The sequence below is a fragment of the Wolffia australiana genome, chromosome 2, assembly GCF_029677425.1.
Source record: "Wolffia australiana isolate 7733 chromosome 2, ASM2967742v1".
NCBI classification, from domain to species: Eukaryota; Viridiplantae; Streptophyta; class Magnoliopsida; order Alismatales; family Araceae; genus Wolffia; species Wolffia australiana.
Window position 1 is genome coordinate 26,486,799 of NC_135836.1, and position 19,689 is coordinate 26,506,487.

General features: G+C 46.5%; 3 protein-coding genes across 3 annotated transcripts; 2 read left to right on the forward strand and 1 right to left on the reverse strand.

The window, feature by feature from the left end:
• The first annotated feature begins 9,331 nt into the window (after positions 1 to 9,331).
• LOC144700294 (caffeoylshikimate esterase-like) lies at positions 9,332 to 10,724 on the forward strand. The gene has a single exon (XM_078571797.1). The coding sequence runs from the start codon at positions 9,663 to 9,665 to the stop codon at positions 10,635 to 10,637; it is 975 nt and encodes a 324-aa protein (XP_078427923.1). The 5' UTR covers positions 9,332 to 9,662; the 3' UTR covers positions 10,638 to 10,724.
• On the reverse strand, positions 10,652 to 15,956 carry LOC144700296 (zinc finger, C3HC4 type family protein). Its single transcript, XM_078571799.1, has 3 exons — positions 15,815 to 15,956; positions 15,561 to 15,677; positions 10,652 to 10,905 (listed from the first exon to the last, which is right to left on the reverse strand). The coding sequence occupies exons 1-3, from the start codon at positions 15,833 to 15,835 to the stop codon at positions 10,795 to 10,797; spliced, it is 249 nt and encodes an 82-aa protein (XP_078427925.1). The 5' UTR covers positions 15,836 to 15,956; the 3' UTR covers positions 10,652 to 10,794.
• Positions 15,957 to 16,029: 73 nt separating this feature from the next.
• Positions 16,030 to 19,672, forward strand: PDIL1-4 (PDI-like 1-4). Its single transcript, XM_078571796.1, has 12 exons — positions 16,030 to 16,682; positions 17,077 to 17,206; positions 17,412 to 17,577; positions 17,668 to 17,786; positions 17,878 to 17,958; positions 18,368 to 18,451; positions 18,519 to 18,593; positions 18,685 to 18,753; positions 18,858 to 18,938; positions 19,020 to 19,154; positions 19,271 to 19,327; positions 19,400 to 19,672. Exons 1-12 carry the CDS (start codon positions 16,090 to 16,092, stop codon positions 19,535 to 19,537), a joined length of 1,728 nt encoding a protein of 575 aa, XP_078427922.1. The 5' UTR covers positions 16,030 to 16,089; the 3' UTR covers positions 19,538 to 19,672.
• Positions 19,673 to 19,689: the final 17 nt, after the last annotated feature.

Below are 19,689 nucleotides of genomic sequence, written 5' to 3' on the forward strand. Positions count from 1 at the left end.
AATTTAAGGAGAACGATAAAGTTTGGCTTTTTAATTCTCGGCTCAAAGTATTTCCATGAAAATTGAAATCTCGCTGGGATGGACCGTACACAGTCTGCAAGATTTACGATTCAGGAGCAATCATGGTAGAGGATCTTAAAACAGGAAGAAATTTTACAGTTAATGGGCAAAGATTAAAACACTATTTCAAAGGAGACGGCCACACAGGAAGGAAGGAAGAAACTTTATAACTTGTGGAAGTGAAGCAATCTAGCTGATAAAATCTTCGAAAGTCGATCTGGGACTATAAAATCAGAGCTTATTGGGAGACAACCCAATCTTGTCAGTGATTTGATTTTCTCATATAGGTTTTAACTTTTTCTTAGATAGAATTTTCTCATTCGAATAAGTGAATGAAAAGTTGCAGGAATGTGAAACCAAGCACTAAGAAGCAATCAACGATTCCAAACAGTGATTGATCATAACCCTTAGCTACTTACAGACTCACAGGTAATGTAGGAACATAAATTTTTCCAATCTTGTGAAACCAATCATAACCCATTATGGGCTTCATCAAAGCACATCATCCATCATACAGTGGCAGCATGCATGATCGTTAAGCATAGGTCACAAGATTGGAAATGTTTTGGCAGATTGAGGAGAAAGCAACCTGAGTGGTGAAGGATAAAGGGAAAAGTGGTCAAGCCAAGGAGTTAGAGTTGGATAATTCCCTAGGGTGGTTACAAACACCTAGTGTTCCATGCAGACATCTCATGATCCTAAACTACGAATTCCCATTTCTCTACTTCTCACCTACTTTTCTCACAATATCATAAGCTCTCGTCACTTAAACCTTCCATGAAATTTTTTTTCAGCAAGGTGCAGAATTGATGTCAATCCTCAAGCGCTATTACTATTGACAGAGTGAAGATCCTTGAAATATTGGGGGATACAAAATCCCATCGGGGGAATAAGCTGCCTGTCTACTAAGGCAACACATGGGATGGAAAAGGATGCAGTCAATGCAAATAAGGCAGAGCCATGAATCCAAATAAGGCACAAATGCCATTCAAATAAGGCAAAAGCCATAGTGCACACAAGTGCATGCATATAAAACTCCAGCCACCCATGTGTTATAGCCGATTGTATCTATAGCTATTAAGTAGGGGATTCACACATTTCTTTCACCAAGCCCCATTTGTATTAGTGGAAGGTAGACAGCGACTTGAGATTAGGTTGAAGTGAGCTTACCATTTTCACTTATACGTAATATCTACTCATAGGTAAATGGATTAATGAGATGTTTGACTAGAATTACGACGGGATTGGAGGTATACACTTCTGGGAAATTTCTAGATCTCTATTCTCTGAGACAGCAGACTGCAGCTCCCCTAGTCCTAGACTCACTTTTGGTGAAACAATCTCCTAAGTGCTCTCTCACAGCTAATAAAAAATTAATGATCTTGTTCCTCTCTATATACACCATTGCTAAGGGACTAGCAATGTTCAAGTAGGGGGGTATTTGATGAGTCGTGATTCAATCATATAAATCAACGCTCATTAGGGGTTTTGAGAGGTCAAGAAGAGGGAAGAGGCATGCGTTTCCGTGTTAAAATTCCTCATTTATGCGATCTTTCAAGCATTATGTGCATCATTATAAATTTTAACAGGTTTTTGTGTTAACAAGCATAGCAATCTTTCAATCACTATGTGCATGATTATATTCTACGGCTAAACGAATGAACAAAAATACGAAATAAAAAAGAAGAATAAAAGGTGGGTCGCATCCAAGCAAGCCAAGGCGCATCCCTGGCTAAGCCATCCTGAACTCGCTGCCCGCAGCCACAGCCAAGGCTGCAACCGCAAGCAACGTGCGCAGCACAAGCCCAACCAACAGGCGCGGCCTCAAAGCAAGCTATAAAGAGTCATTATTGCCAAAGCATTACATGCAATAAAATAATGGATAATAATAGTTTCTTAGATGTTTCCTCAGACCTAAAACTATTTGAATAATGTATTTTAAATGGTGATCTTCCTTGACTCTGCACCCTTGAAGAAAGCGCTGATATATCTTGACGAATCATAGGTGGGTGAGTTTTCCTCTAAGGATCTCAGTATAGCTAAGATTTCACTAAATAAGAAAAAAATGTCTCTTACAATGGGTGATACTTAATTTAAAAATTTTATCCTCATTTTGGGTCTTGGAGTTCAAATGGAAATATCTTCAGGGTGTTGGGTTCGGTGTCTTGGTTCGTCCATGGAAAACACGTTCCATGGATGCCAAAGCGTGTAGATCGATTCAAAATCAATCTTTAAAATCAACATTGAACTTACCTTTTTGGGAAAGTTATTCCACCCTTGACATGCTCACTTTGAAATTGTTCCGAAGCCATTCAAGCGTCCGGCCTCTAGAAGTATCCACACGATCACTCAGTGCTTGGATATCCACCTCTTTGTCTTCAACTTTTCTTGGAGACTCTCTCATTGTTTGATGTAGAGAATGAAGAAAGGAGGGGCTCTCAAATCAGGCTTTCATGGGTGCTTAAAATGAGACCCCGTTCCCTCTTTATATTTAACTTAAGGTTTTTCTCAAAAACCTTACAAAGTAAAATGTAGCCACCAATGCCCTTATGACCTTGTGCGTGTGACCCTCAAGGCCCATGTATCATTTTAGTTAATAACTTTAGTTTCCCAATAACATTATTGAACAACCTTATTAATTAACTATATCACCATATAGATTAATTAAATAAGGATCGATTTAACCCAATCGATAGGTTAAGTTTTCAGCTCGTAGGGTGTCAAGCTACACCTCATGCTCTAGAAGATATCGAGTAGTGTCGAACTCTCTCATGGAACCTCTACCATCATCTGTTACCATATATGTATAATCCATCATCCGCGCGAGACTCTCAAACGACTTAGGGTATGGTTTATCGTCAAACCCTAATCTGTCATTCAATTAGTACTAATGCGTAACGGGGAATGTACCATATTTATTGCCATTTGTCGAATAAGCTCTGGCTTCTTAGGAAGCGAGATTATTCGGTAGCACTCCTGGCTGAAGGGACACAATATGTTACCTTCGACATACCGTACCCCCAAAAGCCCTACTCACTTACTGTTGTGTACACCTCGCATAGACACCTCGAGCAGGAGGCCCTCTAGGAGGAACTCGCTCAACATATCCACTCCCATTCACAGCTAGTTGATCTCCCTTGGCTTATAGCTGGAGATTTCAACTGCATACGGGACGTCAACGAGCGACAAGGGGGTCGTCCACCTCGGCTACGCTCTATGCAAGCATTCAACGACTTTATCCATGCAACTTCACTGGTGGAGCCACCTACCATAGGAGAGAAGTGGACCTGGTGTAATGAACATCAAGCGGATGCGTGTATGTACAAACGGCTTGGTCGTTGTTTTACCAATAGTACCGCATTGATGCATTGCCCCATCACGATAGAGATTTTCCCGAGATATTACTCGGACCATATGCCGATCCTCCTTCTCCCAAACTCGAGTCATCGGATTCGTCGTCCCCCATTTCGATTCCAAACCATGTGGCTAGAGCATAGAGAGTTCTATAGCTATATACGACACCATTGGCATGGATCGATCACTACCTCCCCCATGGAGAACTTCAGTTATCGACTGAGGAATCTCAAGCTTCACCTAAAATGGTGGAATCGTCATGTCTTCGGAGACGTCCATGCACCGGTCGAAGAGCTTAAGAAGAAATTAGTTGATGTCGATCGCCAACTACAGGATGGCTGGACGGATGATATGGGAGAGCGTCAGCTTCGCCTTAGAGAGTAGCTCGAGGAAGCCATGTGACAACAGGAGATTTTTTATCTCCAGAAATCACGTATCCAATGGCTGCGAGAGGGTGATAGAAACACGCGTTTCTTTCACGCCTCGATCTGTCACAGAGTGCGCTTGAACTATACGACCCTACTAGAGACGTATAGTCAGGACCCCGTCCAACTGGCAGCCACATGAGTGGAGTACTACCACTCGCTCCTCTCCTCACAACCCATTGTTATGAGCGAGGACCTTCTCGCCTCTATCGCTTACTTGGTGACCGATCAAGAAAATGCACTTCTGACAGCCCTTCTGACCCGAGAGGAGATCAAAGAGGTAACTTTTTCCTTGGGCCGCAACAAAGCCCCAGGACCGGATGGATTCATCGCAGAATTTTACACGGCGTGCTGGGATATCGTAGGCACTGACTTGGTACTAGCTATCAAGGAGGTGTTCATGCGTAAAGTCTTCGCACAAAGTTGGAAATCCACTTTTTTAGCGCTCATTCCAAAAGTGGACACTCCAACTTCCTTCCGAGACTTTCGCCCGATTAGTCTTTGTAATGTATGCTACAAAGTCGCATCCAAGATCATTACAAATCGACTGGGGCGCTTCTTTGATAGACTTATCTCGCCAGAACAGTGTGGTTTTGTCAAGGGTCGATAGATCCATGACAATATCACGATAGTGCATGAGCTAGCCAGTCCATAGACACTCATATCCCGGGCTCCAATGTCATCATCAAGCTTGATATGGAGAAGGCCTTTGACCGAGTTGAGTGGAATTTCCTCATCGAAGTGTTACGACGCTTCGGATTCACGGATGCATTCATCGCCCTTGTCGATGCTTGCATTAGGGAGAACCATTTCTCTCTCCTAATGGATAGAAATTCCACTGATTTTTTCACGGCTACGCGGGGACTCAGGCAGGGTGACCCTATTTCACCTACCCTCCTTATATTGATGGAGGATGTCTTCAGTCGATCGCTCACATGGGCACTCGACCAAGGCCTCATCCAACCGTACTTTACAAAGAAGGGTTGCCCGATTCTCTCGCACTCATTATTCGCTGATGATGCCATATTGTTCTTCAATGGATCTAAAAAATCCATTAAGGAATTTATGAGTGTCCTCACAGCATACGAGCAAGCTTCGGGCCAGCTCGTCAATGCCTCGAAGAGTAGCTTTATCGTGGGACCTTCCACCACTATAAGGCGCTCTAAGATACTACAGCATTATACACGATACTCACGAGGACGCCTTCCGTTCGATTATCTTGGATGCCCTATCTTTCTCGGCCCTGCTCGCCATCATTACTTTGATGCCGTGCTGGGCAAACTTAGAAACAAATTAGAGTGATGGAAACTTCGTTTCCTATCCCCAAGAGGATGTATCCAACTTATTTGGCATGTCCTCATGAGTATCCCCCTACATACTCTTGCGGTCCACTTACTATCTCTCACTGTTCTCCGCTTTGTGGAATGCTTATGCGCACGTTTTTTTATGGTCTGGTCACCTCAAGGGAGAGAGCCGTCATCATTGGGTTTCTTGGGCGAAAGCATGTCGGTCGACGGATGAAGGGGGTTTAGGGATCAGACGCCTCTCGCACATCCAGGACATGCTTTAAAATAAACTCGTATGGCGTATGCGTACCACACAGTCCCCATTGGAGAGTTTTATCCTAGCCAAATACGGCAAATGGGTCCGTTGCGAGACAGATATTCGGGGCCCTAGGAGATGGCGGAGGTGGCAATACCACTGGCTTGAGATTTCTCAAGTCACACATTGGCATATAGGCCGAGGCGCAATTAGCGCGTGGTACGATACCTGGCACGCTGAAGAGCCATTCGCCCATCACGCACAGTTCGTACCACACCACATGCGACTCACAGTGACCCAGTTGCTTAGGGGCAACACGCACAGCCTATGGAGCAGCATGGTCTCCCCTTAGACATATTACCGGAAATCCAGACTACATCACTCGAATCTAGTTCTGATAGTGCTATCTGGACGCACACATCGGATGGAGCCTATACGTGCCGCTCATCTTGGGAGCATTTTCGTGTGAAATCCCCCCCAAAACACTAGGGTCGCCGCATCTGGCATCCGGCGATCCTTACGCGTGTCTCCTTTTTCCTCTGGAGACTCCTACACCGCGGCCTCCCGACTGATGACCGAGTGAATCGTATAGGTCACTCTCTCAGCTCCCGCTGCCATTGCTGTCCCACCCTCCCACACCCAGAGACAATGGACCACCTTTTCTTCCACAGCGAGACAACACTGGCATGCTGGCGCCTCATCACCGACAGTTTTCGTCCGCTGACCCCGTCTGAGCATTTTGGCAAGTTTCTTCTCTCGCCAACTCGCTCTACACGGAGCCCCATCCTACATATCACCATAACTTATCTACTATGAGAGATTTGGAAAGGGCAAAATTCTTCTCATTTTGCAAGTACGCCGATGCGCGTCGTGGACATCATGCGTCGAGTTCAACTGTGGCTTAGGCGCATCCATCATCTAATTCCCCCTCAAGCCGGTCGATCAGTACTCGCTTGTGACCTCCTCCGCTCTATCGGCATTCAAGTGACCCCCACCCCCACCCGCATTCACTATCGAGTTGTTTATTGGCTTCCACCGCCAATAGGCATTCTTAAATTGAATGTGGATGGTGCGGCCAAAGGGAACTCGGGGCCAACAGGGGGGGGGGGTATCCTCCGAGACCATACAGGGAGTATACTTTTTACATTTTCTTCTTTCTATGGTACCCAAACTAATACAATTGGCGAGGCTATGGCGATCCGTGATGGTCTACTCTGTGAGGAACGGAACATTCACAATATCGTCGTAGAATTAGACTCACATGTGTTAGTTGATATGCTTCATGCAGGTACATGCTCCCAGTGGCGCCTCCATCGTGTATGGCATGACATCATGCGGTGTCGTCCTCGCACAAAATGCTTCCGTCATCAGCTGCAAGAAGGCAACCAGACCGTAGATGCCGTCGCCAACCACACGGTACACGCACGAACCCCCTCCTCCATCTTTCTTTCTTGGCAAGCGCTCCCTTTTCCAGCTAGGGGTTGTTATCGTGTCGATCATCTCGGCATGCCAAACCTCCGCACACGGTGCATCCTCGTGATGGACGGTTCGCGGGAATGGAGGATTGCGTGGAACACTGAAGCTAGTGGGGTGGACTACGCCCGCCACGACTAGAGCCTCACCACGCACTCCAGCTCCCACTCCACGGAGGCGAGGATCCCCCAAACTACATCGTCATCGCGGGGCGGCTATGGTGGGACGACGACGAGCACACTTCCCCAAGTGCCTACAAGGTATCATTTATGTATCTTTTCTTTTTCTCAACATGGGCGTGGACGAGTGGGATCCGAGTGTAATTGGGATATTTATACTCGATCCACGCCTATGAACATTGATAAACATTTCACTTTATAAATAAAATCCCCCTGGGTGGCGTCCATGGCACGGATGGATTGGTGTACGGGCGCAACCCCAGGGTTGGCCATACCCAACACCGTGTTTTTTTGCCTAAAAAAAAAAAGCGTAACGGGGATCATTAGAGAACGCCTTCTCCAATATCCTCCCTACCTTAGCTAGGGATTTTTCGGCATCGTCTTCCTCGAGACAATATCCTCTTATACCGAGGGCGGATGATTCCATCTTGACCACTCAATCATCTCCGTATGCTTCTTACTACATCCAATTTATAACATATTTAAATCCCATGATTAGAGGCTCGTAAGTCAGAGTCAAAACGTAGTCGTCCACTCACGAGATGTCTTTGGTGTCTCAGGTCAGTGGATCACTTATACAATCGTGATTTGAATCAACCTGATTGACTTTTAGGCATAATACCATTCAGGGGTTCAAAGAGATCAATTCAGTGAACTATTTCTCCAAAGAGCACCCACTATATGTCTTTAGTGTTGCCACACTAATAGCCACATGATCAGTTATACTTATCGTATAAGTAGTATCAGCTAGTGCTATTCTGTCTGGATAATTCGATGTCCGTCTTGACTATCCATCGAATATGAATATTTAAAATACATGTTTCAAGACTAGTGATCACTGTATTATGATCTCATCATAATTCACTTAGTCATTGCATGTATTCATGGACTTCATTATAAATATCACACGGAACAATAATGAATGCAAATATTTTATTCAATGAACTTAAATTAACATGGTAGTGTGATTGGCTTAACGGCCACATAATATCCATCACAGGCATTCTTAGCTGCAATAAGTTATCGTTAATCAGAAATGGAAGGATAGGCTACTAAGTTTTTTTTCAGAATTCCAAACAACATATAGGTAGACTTCTTAGTCTTCTTGAATGTAAAACAAACATCTCAATGCCTTATCTCACACCAAAAGTATCCACCACCATACAAACTGAAAAATGATGGCCAATAATGAGATCCACTCATGCATTAAACATAAGGTTGACTTTATAATTATTTGCCAAAGGTATTAAGTAATGGGATAATTAGCATTATGACATTTAACGAAAAGTATTATATTTTTAAATACAGTACCAAATAAATATAAATGTTATAAAATTTTAAATAAAAAGGCAAATCACCGTTCTAAATAAAAAATTAAGTGTTTGTCCCATGTCTCTTTCCCTGACGTCCATCTCCTCCAAAATTTGTCTTTATGCGCTCACTCTCTCCAGCCTTTGGCGTATCCAAAGATACCGTGTTATCCGGCGCGTGATTCTTTTCCCTTGTTATTCTTATTTATATTATTTCCATCACAAGAGCCCAATCGAGATCAGAGTGACGGTTTGTTCCGAGTAAATTAATCCAAATTTAGGAAAGTTCAAACTTCGGACGGGACGCTTTTCACTATCTCAATAAATGGACTAGTGGGTTCCTTGAACCAATCGCGCATGGCATCATTTTCCGCCCGTCAACAATTTGAATCAACCGTATTTCGGTTGGGAATTCAAGTCCGATTACTACCTCATTGAGTTAGTAATAGTATTAATTCAATATAGTAATAGTATAGCGTAAGGTACAACAACAGTCATTGCGATCAGTGATCTGGCAAGGATTTCACCCAGGGCTGCACCTAAGTTCACTGTTCTTGATGACCTTGTAAAATTTTTATTGGGAAGTAATCCTGAACTTGGCGCAGAACATCCTCAACACCCGTTTGCATAAATATTTTCTCACTTAAACCATGACTAGTCGCTCTGTTCTCACCAAGCTCTGAACTAGAAGTAAAAAATACAGGAAACCCGCATCAGTTGCAAGTCCTAAAGATATCTTGATGAGAGCGAGACAAGGAGGCGAGTTTTGCGCCTCATTCGACAAGATATTTTGACCTAAGATGAGCGCTTTCATCTGGCCTACATCAGCTGGGCAGGAAGCTTCAATGCACTTTCGTGATAATCTGTCAGCCGCATTTACGGAGAGAACATGTGGTCACTCCTCATTTGTGGACGACAGCCGAATATAATAACCCTCTCGGTAAACACTAAACAGGGATGGGCCCATACATGAAGCGCATCCTTCACTCTCCGCTCTACAGTCCGCTGTCAGGCCGTCTTCTTCTTCCTCCTCAAAATCCGAACAGTTACCTCTCTCTCTCTCTGTCTTTGAGCAACGCGAAACTCACCTCCTTGTCTCTCTCTCTCTCTCATCGTCTCACGGATCAGCGGGACAAAACGGGCAATAAATAGAGGCGGAGAAGCATACCGAAGACGCCCATCTCCTTGTTTTCTTCCTTGCTGGTGTATTAGTTAGCGTGAAGAGTTGGCGTGAAGAGTTAGAGAGAGAGGGAGAGAGGGAGAGAGGGAGAGAGGGAGAGAGAGAGAGAGAGAGAGAGAGAGAGAGAGAGAGAGAGAGCATGGCGGCGCGGCACCCGATCGCGGAGGCGGACGAGAAGAGCCCGTTCGGGAAGCTGAGCGCGGAGGAGTTTTACGCCAAACACGGGGTGAGCCACGAGACGGGCACGTACACGAACCCGCGGGGGCTGAACATCTTCCACCAGTCGTGGACCCCGACCGGCCGCGACCCGGTGGGGATCGTGTGCGTGGTCCACGGCTTCACCGGCGAGTCGAGCTGGCTGGTCCAGCTGACCGCCGTCTTCTTCGCCGAGCACGGCGGGTTCGCGGTGTGCGGCGTGGACCACCAGGGCCACGGCTTCTCCGACGGGCTCCGCGCGCACGTCCCCGACATCGAGCCCGTCGTCGACGACTGCGTGGCCGTCTTCGACGCCTTCCGCCGCCGCTTCCCGGCGGCGCTGCCGCGCTTCCTCTACGCCGAGTCGCTCGGCGGGGCCATCGCGCTGCTCATCCACCTCCGGACCGAGCCGCCGGGCTGGGCCGGCGCGGTGCTCAACGGTGCCATGTGCGCCGTCAGCGACAAGTTCAAGCCCGCGTGGCCGCTGGAGCACCTGCTGTGGCTCGCGGCCAAGGTCGCGCCGACGTGGCCCATCGTGCCGACCCGGGGCACCATCCCCGACGTGTCCTTCCGGGTGGAGTGGAAGCGGCGGCTGGCCGTGGCGAGCCCGCGGCGGCCCAGGCAGCGCCCGCGCCCGGCCACGGCGCTGGAGCTGCTGCGCGTCTGCCGCGAGCTGCAGGCCCGGTTCGAGGAGGTGACGCTGCCGCTGCTCATCGTGCACGGGTCCGAGGACCGGGTCTGCGACCCCGCCGGCGTCGAGGAGCTCCACCGCCGCGCCGCCAGCGCCGACAAGACCCTCCATCTGCACCCCGGCTTGTGGCATCAGCTCGTCGGCGAGTCCGACGCCGACGTCGACCTCGTCTTCGGAGAGATGCTCCGCTGGCTCCTCGATCGCGTCAACCCCCCTCCCATGAACTGACTTAACTAACTCGCTTCTCCATGCAGCACTGACTTTGGTTTTTCTTCTTGTTCATCCACCTCGTTCAATCAGAAGTCGGTTTGGTTTTGTTGGGGAAAACAAGAGGCATGGAAGAAGAGAGTGGCTTTGTCGTCCGCAGGCGTTGCCAACGCGTTCCTCACCAGCCGCGGGAGCTGAGCGCCGCGATCAGCGGCGCCAGCGCCCGATCCACGGCCCTGTTCCATATGTGAGCCATTTCGATGTCGTCCGGCCTTCTCCGGCGCACCGGCTGCAAGATTAATTTTTTGGTCAAGAACATGGCCGCCACGGCAGAGAAAACATATACAGAGGGAAGAAGTTCGATTGGTCAGCGCGACCCACAACAAGAATTAATATTTTGCATAAGACAAACCTGTTTCGACACGCTAATGGTACAACCAAGAACCAAGAAACACCGTGGTTAATCTAACGAGTAAAGGCTCATCTCCATAATTGATTTCTTAGATTCCCCATTCTTCCATCAGCGATGAACCCGGGGCGGATGTGGTTAGGCAAAATCACCTCTGAGCTCGTGATTTATGGAAAACGCACAACGTACGCACAATCTCAAAGGAAAATGGCGAAGTGGAATCTCGATTAGACAGCACACACTGAACATTATGAAGAAACACTGGAACTATTCAACATCTGTGATCGGCCCGATCCTCACTGTACTCCACGAAAAAGAAATGAGCATCTGTCAATCCTGACGATTGTGAGGGAGATTCAACAAATTTAAACAAAAATAATAACCATCTTTACCTCTGAGTTCATCACCGATGGAATAATGTGTAATCTATAGCACCGTTTACAACTCTAAACCTTCATGAATAATCGAGACCCAGCTGAAAGAACACAAAATGGGGGAGACCAGCCGCACCAGAAGATATGCGAGGAGATCCGCAAACAGGCGGACGAGCCAACAGTTGACCCAAATTTAGGTTGACATCTCATAGTTGAGGGATCACAGAATCGTGAGATAATTTTTTTTTTTTTAAGAAAAGAATCGTTCTGGATGATGAAAGCCGACTTTTCATGCTGGATGGTCATCATCATCCAGAATGTTTTACAAATGATTGATTGGATTGACTCTCCAGTTGACCCGATTCTAATTTCAGTCGGCCTGATCCAGGTCTGCCAATAAGCAAAGGTAAAGGAAGATGTGATGTTTACAGTCAACAACCTCACAGTGTCTACCATGAGCATGTTTTACTCATTCAAGAACCAAGATTGGTCGGAAAACCAAATATATCAGCTACCAAGAAATGCTCCATGTCAAGAAAATTCGCAGTGAACTACCTCTCTTCAGAGTACTCAAGGGCGAGAGTGAGAGAATGAGAAATCAATAAGAGAGAGATAGAGAGGGGGAACCTAATCGGTATCCTCTCGATAAGAGCCGAGGTCAGAGAGGATCAATCCTTGCTAATCCAGGGAAGGAGTATCTCTGTGCCCCGCCAACAACCAGCAGCTCTGATATCAGAATCCCTTCAAATATTATTTATAGAAGACACTTCCTGGCCCAGTCTTGACATGAACTGTGCATGTGTCCATCAGGTCACGCTCGTGTGATGCCGTCGATGTCTTTTAGTGTTATGATAGGCCCATAAAGGGACCTTATCAGACCACAGGAACTTTAGTGGTGGGGCGGCCACAAGCTGGAGAGATGCTCCGGCATTCAGAGGGAAAGACATTGTTGGAAGGGAGGGGGGGGGGGGGGGCTGCTAAGGGAGACAGAGAGGTACTTTTATGTTAATCAAGCATTAATGAAGAAAGAATGGAAAAAAGGTTATGAGCTGCATGGAGGGACCCCCTCTTTCAGCGGTCTATATGGACTGAAGAATGCTATTCCTTCACAGGCTGGGATGACTTCAACCGTGCAGATCGGGAAGCGCTTTGGTGAAAATGGACCTTCGACAGGAGCTCTAGGACCTTCGACAGGAGGGTGGCGTTAAAGAAAATGGAGAAGAATTTGAAACATTATTGGTACATTTGCCCCTGAGCCAGCAGAAAACCATGGAATGGACACTCCTCAGGGATCTGAAGAAGGTGATACAAAGCCATATTTCTTGGAAACGGCCCCAAGTGCTCAAGGCCCCTACGGATGCCGCCCTAGACACAGAAAAATGCATTAACACACTATGGGGAGCGTGGAGCATGACAGCCGTTTGGTGGATGGTGGGATACACCGTCCTCTGAACATACAGCAGAGGTTCTTAATGGGAAAGTTCCAGGGCACAACCAGCGAACAAGAAAGTCAATGACCAGAGCAAATAATAAAGGTTCCAGCCTGAGTACTCATGAGGGATCCAAAATCATAAAAAATACTAGACGCTCATAGGTTATTAATATAAAAAATGCAAGGAAAAGGGCTTATGATCTCATTCTAATAAAACGTTTGGGCCAGGCCATCGGTGTAAGATTTATTTAAACATTATTATTGTGAATGAGGATGTGAAAGGAGAACAAGTACCGGAATATTTCCAGATTGGTCTGGGGGAGAACCAGAGGCAATCAACTAATTACTTAACGGCAAAACGTGATGTTCAAGACTCTCATCGGTGGGCTCAACCTAAGCTCGCATAATTTCCTACACGCACCAGAATTATGGAATGCATTCAAATTTAGTGTGACTGGCAGAGCCCAATAGTTGTATTGAGGATTTTTTTCCAAATATTTTAGAAGATTGAGGTATAGACAGGGATTGGGGAGTCAATTCAGTGGGGTAGGGATCAACACAGATGGGAGCCAGCTGAAGATCCAGCGAGACGGTTGCAGGGAGGTAGAGGATCATCGGTTGGCAAAATGGGTGTTGCCTAGACGAGTACTGGGGGGATGAACATCGCACAGGGGAGATGGACGAGGTGTACTCAAAACACAATTCCAATTTGACCTTTTGACTCTCCTCCTAAATGGAAAGCCACAACTATTCAAAAGGAAATGTCTAACTGCGAACTTACCAGAATACCCCTAATGGGCTTAGAAAGTCTAAGATGATCTTGGGGTATAGTATCACATCATATGCCCCTTACGCTCGTTTAGAATTACGCATTGAAATGATCAGAAGACCCAGGGTGAAGGCTTCGGCACAGGCCTCCACTTCATTATTCACAGAGTGAGCCTGAAGATTGACCTTTTACCATTGAAGCTTGGGGGTACTGATATGATCCTGGGTACGTTTTTTCTTCAAAAAAAAAAATGATCCTGGGTACGTTTTGCCTTATCATCATTGACTCGGACTCATATACATTAGGGCTTTCTAAATTTGGAATTTACATTGGGAGATCAAGCTCTAACAAATAAGGTTAATCACAACATGGCCAGATTTGATATGTAAGTGTAATAAATTGAAAGAAAAGGATGAGATAGTGGACTGCAGAGAGAATTTCTGAGAATGTGGAGAAGAGACAGAAAATTGGGGCAAAATGAACTTACTTTATTACTGAACAGATGCCCCTTTTATACAAATTTTTCACAGAGAGAGAGAGAGAGGTTAATGCTTTTGTCCAACGGTCAAAAACTGACCGTTGGAAAAAGCTGCAGAAAACATTCCTTTTTCAAAAAGAACTTCCAACAGCTATATTTATAGCTGTTGGAGGCTGGGCCTGATATAAATCAGACCCAGCATATATTAGGTCCTTAATGGACCTAATGTATTCCCTAAATGGGCCCCTCACTATTGGGCCCTTAATGGGTCCTTAGTGGGCCGTTAATGGGCCCTTATTGGGCCTTTATTTAAATCCATTTTAAGTTAGTTTTTTCATTAGATCCCTAGGATTAGTCTGTTACACGTACATGGCCTCAGGCCCATAAGTTAGTAAAATTAGCCCTAACTGGGCCATGATGATCTAAAAGTAAGGCAGCAGAACACTGAAACAAAGGAAATTGCTGATGACGGAGTATCTCATGGACTATGTGTAGTTGACTCGTAATGCAGACCCTGATCAGAGGTATTTGTTCACAAGACAGCAATTTCAACGGTTTTACAATCCCAAAAGACTGCCACTGCCCAATGAGGTCAACCATGTGATCCAATTGTTACCTTAAGTGGACCCTCAGACCCAAAAGGTATTCATATGTGCAAATTATGAGATAGAAAAGCCAGTTCATTAACTAGTGTAGGCAGAATTGAATCAACCCTTCCAAAGTCCCCTTGAATGTTTCATCCGTTGTCTCAAAGTTGGACCTCAAAAAAGGATTTCACAAAATTCGGATGAAGGAATACGGATCCGAGAAGCACAGCCCAGTAACTGATACTTTATGTCGATCAAATTTGTTATGTGATCAACAAACGCTGGCAACATCAAGGTATAATTGCTAGATACCGAAACTACCAAGCAACAGATATTGAAGGAGGCTTGTTTAACCAAGCCATTAAGGACTTACCAACTGATCCTGAATCTTGCCCAAAATTTCCACTTAAAGAAGCAATTATGTTATACAAGGGACGCCGGTGATGTTGGCAACCTCTGCTTTGATCCCAACGCATCCCAGCGAATTCTCGCGCGCTTATAAGCGCATCAATGAGGATATGCAGTGGCCCAAGCGACAACGACATTATCCTCAGCAAGGGAAAAGGTAAAACATTGATATGTTGCGTCTGGCCCGCATAAGAGACAATGTATTTTTACGTAAATTTACGTATAAGTTCATTTATAAAACGGAACTTGAAAAAGATTCAAGTCTTTAATTGCATCCATCAACAATAGAGCCAAAGGAGAAATGCAAGAACTCGAGTCAAATCCGTCAGACCAGAAGCAAAGAACAAGCCAAACGCAAATCGGCTAGATTGCACCAATTGGAATCTAAGCAACGCTGGAAATGGGCAGATATAGAGAAAAGGGAAGATGCCATCAACGGAGGAATCCAATCGCCACGCCGGGCAACGGTGTAATCTTAGAATCATACCTCGACGCTACCAGCGGGAGGGCTCTGGGGGGTCATGGACCGATGGATGGCCCTGCGCTGCTCCAGAACCGCTGCGCCCACGAGACCACTCCCCAAGGCGAAGCCAAGAAGACGCTCCTGCGATCAAAAAATTGAGGAAACACGACTAGCATCGGGAAACTACGACGCAATGCAAAAGTAACTAAATAGCGAAAGGAAAACAGCAGAAGCACTCCGATGCATAACGCGAGAGATTTGCCCTTCATTCACCATACCTGCGCGACCAAGCTGATCATCGTTCCCACCGCCTTCCAAATTCCGCCAAGGGGCCGAGCACCGCTCGCTTGGGACTCCGGTTTCACCTTCAAAGAGACGAACTTTGGGCTTTGGGCTTTCAACCAGCCCGGCCCTCCTCTATTACACGGCCCACTCGATTATAGAGAGAGAGAGAGATTCTACCAGATCACCATTAAAACTAAAATTCGCAATACAAAAGAAGCTCCTTTGTTGAGATTTAGGCGAAGGTTTCGGGTCTCTCGATCCCTACGGAATGGCGTCGATCTGCCGGCGATCTCTGCCGCTCCTCCTCCTGCTGCTGTTCTTCGTCGCTTCATCCGTCATCCTCTCTTGCGCCGCTGCTTCCTCGGATCGGGAGAAATCCCGCGACTCCGACGACGACGACGACGACATCAGTTTCCTCGAGGACTTCGACGTGAGCTTGAGCGATTCGCACGATCTTCCTCCCGAGGGAGATGAGGAAGAGAACGAGTACGAGGACGATGCTTCGGAGGAGTTCGATGGGTCCCTCTTCGAAGACGAGGACGATCCCGCCTTGCCTACGGTGGACGAAAAGGATGTAGTCGTTCTTACGGACGGCAATTTCAGTCGGTTTCTGGAGGATAATCGCAACGTGCTGGTTGAGTTCTACGCGCCCTGGTGCGGGCATTGCCATGCTCTGGCTCCCGAATTCGCCGCTGCGGCGACGGAGCTGAAAGAGGCCGGCTGGAACGCTGTGCTTGCCAAGGTGGACGCTACGGAGGAGAACGACCTTGCGCAGAAGTACGATATCCAGGGCTATCCGACCGTTCTTTTCTTCATGGACGGGGATGAAAACTACAAATCCTACCCTGGCTTTAGGAACAAGTAAGTGCAAAACCCGATGAGGCAGGAATTCACTTATGGGCATATCCGCATTGAGTTACGCGTATAACCATCCGTTCCTGCTTAAGAATTGATTGGGTAAAAGTCTTAGTATCTTACTCTCCGATCTTTCGTTTTCTCTATTTATCTGTGATCCGAATATTTGTATCACCCGCGCGCCAAGGCTTGCCATAAAATTATAATTTCTAATCCTTGATATTGACTTTGGAGAAGTTTCCCTATTCTGTCCCAGTTTTCTGGTTGGGCGATCGAGATTCTATTGTGGGTTTCGATCTTACCAGGGTTCCGCCTCCTTCACTGCTTGATCAATAATCAACTACATCGCCATTTGTTTTCCCAAAGTGACATCTAATTATCCTTGATAATTTTTCTACAGGGAAGCCATAGTGACATGGATTAAAAAGAAAACGGGATCTGGAATCCAGAATGTGACAACGGTGGAGGACGCACAAAAGGTTCTGACGGCTGAGAATAAGTTGGTCCTGGCCTACCTCGATTCCTTGGTGGTAATGTCTTATTCTTGCATCTTGCATTTCCCTTCCTGCCCGATTCATTGCCTCAAACATCCAATTGAGAATAATAAGTTGGAGAGACACGTTTTATGCATAAACCCATTTGTCAAGAATATTTATCTCTTATTCCTGGTTAACCACCGTTTTATTTGTCCCAAATACTCAAAGCTTGTCTCTGCCTGAAATTTATCTGTCGCAGGGCGATCACAGCGATGTGCTCTCTTCTGCCTCAAAGATAGAAGATGGCGTCAATTTTTATCAAACTGCGAGCGCCGATGTGGCGAAGCTTTTCCACATTGATCCTAACGCAAAACGTCCTGCTCTCGTGATACTCAAGAAAGAGGATGAGAAGATCACTCACTTTGGTCAGCCGTCCTTCCCATGCATTCCCCATTCTAAATAAAACCGTCCAGGAGGAAGGCTGCGTCACGCTGACGCTTGTTTTCTTCCCACAGAAGGAGAATTCAAAAAGTCAGTCATTGCCGAATTTGTGTTTGCTAACAAGCTTCCCTTGGTAACAATGTTTACAATGGATAGCTCTTCGCTGATCTTCGATAATCCAATCAAGAAACAGGTAATTTGTCTCTGCATTGTTTTCCTTGTTTACAATCTGGTTCCAATTTTTCAATCAAATTTGTAACTAAACCCCTGTCTTTTCCAAACAGCTTCTGCTTTTCGCTTCATCCAATGACTCCGAGAAGATCTTAGTAGCTTTCAAAGATGCAGCGAAATCATTCAAAGGAAAGGTAATATCGGGTGTTGTGATTTCCCAAAGGGTCTCTGGATCGCTGACGGATTTGTTGATTTCTGGGGTAGAACGTGGTTTGTTTTTGCACTCATCAACGTCAGGGTCAGTGTTATCTACCTATTTGACCTTGAACGTGACGTTGACGAATTTTATGGTGGTTGACATTGACATTCTCGGTGACAATGTATCACAGACGGTAAATGGTTAAAAAATGGTCAACCTGCCTAGTTGACGATGCCGTTGAAAGCAACGTCAACCAGAAATTTTCTTTAAGTATGGGTGGTTGAGGATGATGGCAACTGACGCTTGTTGTGGATAAAGTCAGCGTCAAAGTCACACGTCAACGAGCTGAACACTAGGTCGACTGCGCTTGGTCTCATGATACCTGTTGTGTCAATTTCTCGCAGATCATCTTCGTTTATGTGAATCTGGACGATGAGAAATCCGGCAAACCTGTCGCAGAGTATTTTGGCATCACCGAAGGCCCTAAGGTGCGTTTCGTCATGAACATCCTCTGGTGTTTCTTTCTTCTGACGCAGCTAACACAATGCCCTTCAGGTCCTTGGATTCACTGGGAATGAGGATGGCCGGAAATTCTTTCTCAACGGTGACTTGACAGTGGAGAATATTCAGGTTTTTTTAATGCTTTATTTTTGTACTTTTCTGGCTTTGGGAAGGGAGGTACGATGACCTGTATCCATTCTGATTTAACTGCGTGGATCAGAAATTTGGGCAGGACTTCTTCGAAGACAAGCTCAAGCCTTTTTACAAGTCGGAGCCCATACCCGAGAAGGTAACTGACAATTATTTCTTCTTAAACCTCGGAGTACATAATGCACATCAAGCAGGGGCTGTGTTGTTGACCCTGGTCCACTCTGCTTGGATGGGTTCTTGCAGAACGACGGAGATGTCAAGATCGTTGTGGGGAATAACTTTGAGGAAATAGTGCTGGATGAGTCCAAGGATGTCTTGCTCGAGGTACACTGTTGTCATAACCAGATCCTCATTGTTTTGATCTGCGTCTGCTCAAAGAAGCTGACTCGGCCGTCGATTGGGCAGATCTATGCGCCGTGGTGCGGGCATTGCCAAGCCCTCGAGCCCACCTACAACCGGCTCGCGAAGCACCTCCGCAGCATCAACTCCCTTGTCGTGGCCAAAATGGACGGCACCACCAATGAGCACCCCCGGGCGAAGGTTCCCACTAACACACACACACACACACACACACACACACACACACACACACACACACACACGCAAAAGAGTAATTCTCTGGTGGTCATATTCGTTTGTTTTTGCTTGCGGCGCAGACGGACGGGTTCCCTACGCTTCTCTTCTTCCCGGCGGGGAACAAGAGCTTCGATCCGGTAAAGATCGTCCGGCGGCGTGCGTGTTCATCAACTCCACTTGCAACTCACGCTCCTCAACTTGCCTTGCAGCTGACGGTGGACACGGACAGGACGGTGGTGGCCTTTTACAAATTCCTCAAGAAGCATGCGACCATCCCGTTCAAGCTGAAGAAGCCGGCGGCGCCGCCATCGACGGAGGAACCCCCCGCCGCAAAGGACGAGCTCTGAGGGCCTCCGCCGCCAACCACCACTCACTCCCACTGTTCTGTTGACCACCGACATCTGACTACCGAGTTCGTTGGCCGGTCAACGTTTTCCGGTCATGAACCACTCTAATAAAGCGCAAATTTAAATTGGGCCGAATCACTCGCTTGGGGCCC